The sequence below is a fragment of the Diospyros lotus genome, chromosome 15 (assembly GCF_014633365.1).
Source record: "Diospyros lotus cultivar Yz01 chromosome 15, ASM1463336v1, whole genome shotgun sequence".
In the NCBI taxonomy this organism is placed as follows: domain Eukaryota; kingdom Viridiplantae; phylum Streptophyta; class Magnoliopsida; order Ericales; family Ebenaceae; genus Diospyros; species Diospyros lotus.
The window spans coordinates 31,792,747-31,793,783 of NC_068352.1; the positions used below are offsets into that span (position 1 = coordinate 31,792,747).

At 42.0% G+C, this 1,037-nt stretch overlaps 1 protein-coding gene across 1 annotated transcript; it reads left to right on the top strand.

Moving 5' to 3' along the window:
• Positions 1–224: 224 nt before the first annotated feature.
• On the top strand, positions 225–635 carry LOC127791729 (glycine-rich protein 23-like). Its single transcript, XM_052321705.1, has one exon. The coding sequence runs from the start codon at positions 225–227 to the stop codon at positions 633–635; it is 411 nt and encodes a 136-aa protein (XP_052177665.1).
• Positions 636–1,037: the final 402 nt, after the last annotated feature.

Sequence of the window (1,037 nt, forward strand, 5' to 3'; positions counted from 1 at the left end):
ATTGTATTAAATATTTTCTGATCGATGTCAAGCATAGGCCCTGGAAACTTCCTAATTAAAATTCCAAACATTAGTATGCATCATAGACTGTGACCTAAGAATTGCAATTAGTAGTTATTAACTCTCCTAATACGCATAATTAAAGCACTAATCCTTTTGTATAAAAGAGGAGTAACGATGATTATTTGTCACATATCATCCTATATAGATTTCAGAGAGTAGCCATGAAAGCGTATGCCATTGTTCTCATAGTCTGCGGCTCTGTGGCTGCCTTGATTATATTCTTGTGCTGTCTCTGCGGTGGTCGCCGGAAAAAGAAGCCCACTAAGCCCCCCGCCGCAGCAGCAGCAGCAAGGACCGTAACTCCGCCTATCCGGGAAGCTCGCCGAGACGTCGAGATAGGGGGGGTGGCCAAAAGCAGCACCGGGAAAGATGGCGGACTGATGGTTCTAGGAGGTGCTGCTGCTGCTATTGCGGTAGCAACTGTGGTCAGTAGCAGTGGTGGGTGTGGTGGTGGTGGTGGCGGCGGAGGCGGAGACGCCGGCGGCGGTGGAGGAGACGGCGGAGACGGAGGCGGGGGCGGGGGTTGCGGCGGCGGTTGTGGCGGCGGTTGTGGCGGAGGTTGTGGAGGTTGAATCTAAGTGGAGTTTCCATATCAAATGATCATATGTATGTATGGCTTGCTTGAAAATGCACTGAATAAGGTTCCTTTTTAGGGTTCGTTTATCTACTCTAATATATTAATATCAAGGGGTAAAGAAATGATTGCTTTATTCCTTTGTGATTAATGTTTCTTTTTCCTTTTGCGATTAAAAGTTCACAAAAATTTAGCTTATTTCCTTAAATCTCTCTATATATATACAAGAAAAAAATTATACTAAAATTGAAATGACAAAGTAAAGAGATATCGGTATGCACAAAACTTTTAAAATAACAATATTATAGCATCTAACTATACTGTAATAATTAAATGCATTAGTATTTACAAATTATATCTCGACACCTTCTCGATAAAAATTCTATAATGTCATTGGAAA

What these genes read in the sequence shown, in the direction of transcription:
- LOC127791729 (XM_052321705.1), top strand. Translation starts at nt 225, where the DNA reads ATGAAAGCGTATGCCATTGTTCTCATAGTCTGCGGCTCTGTGGCTGCC.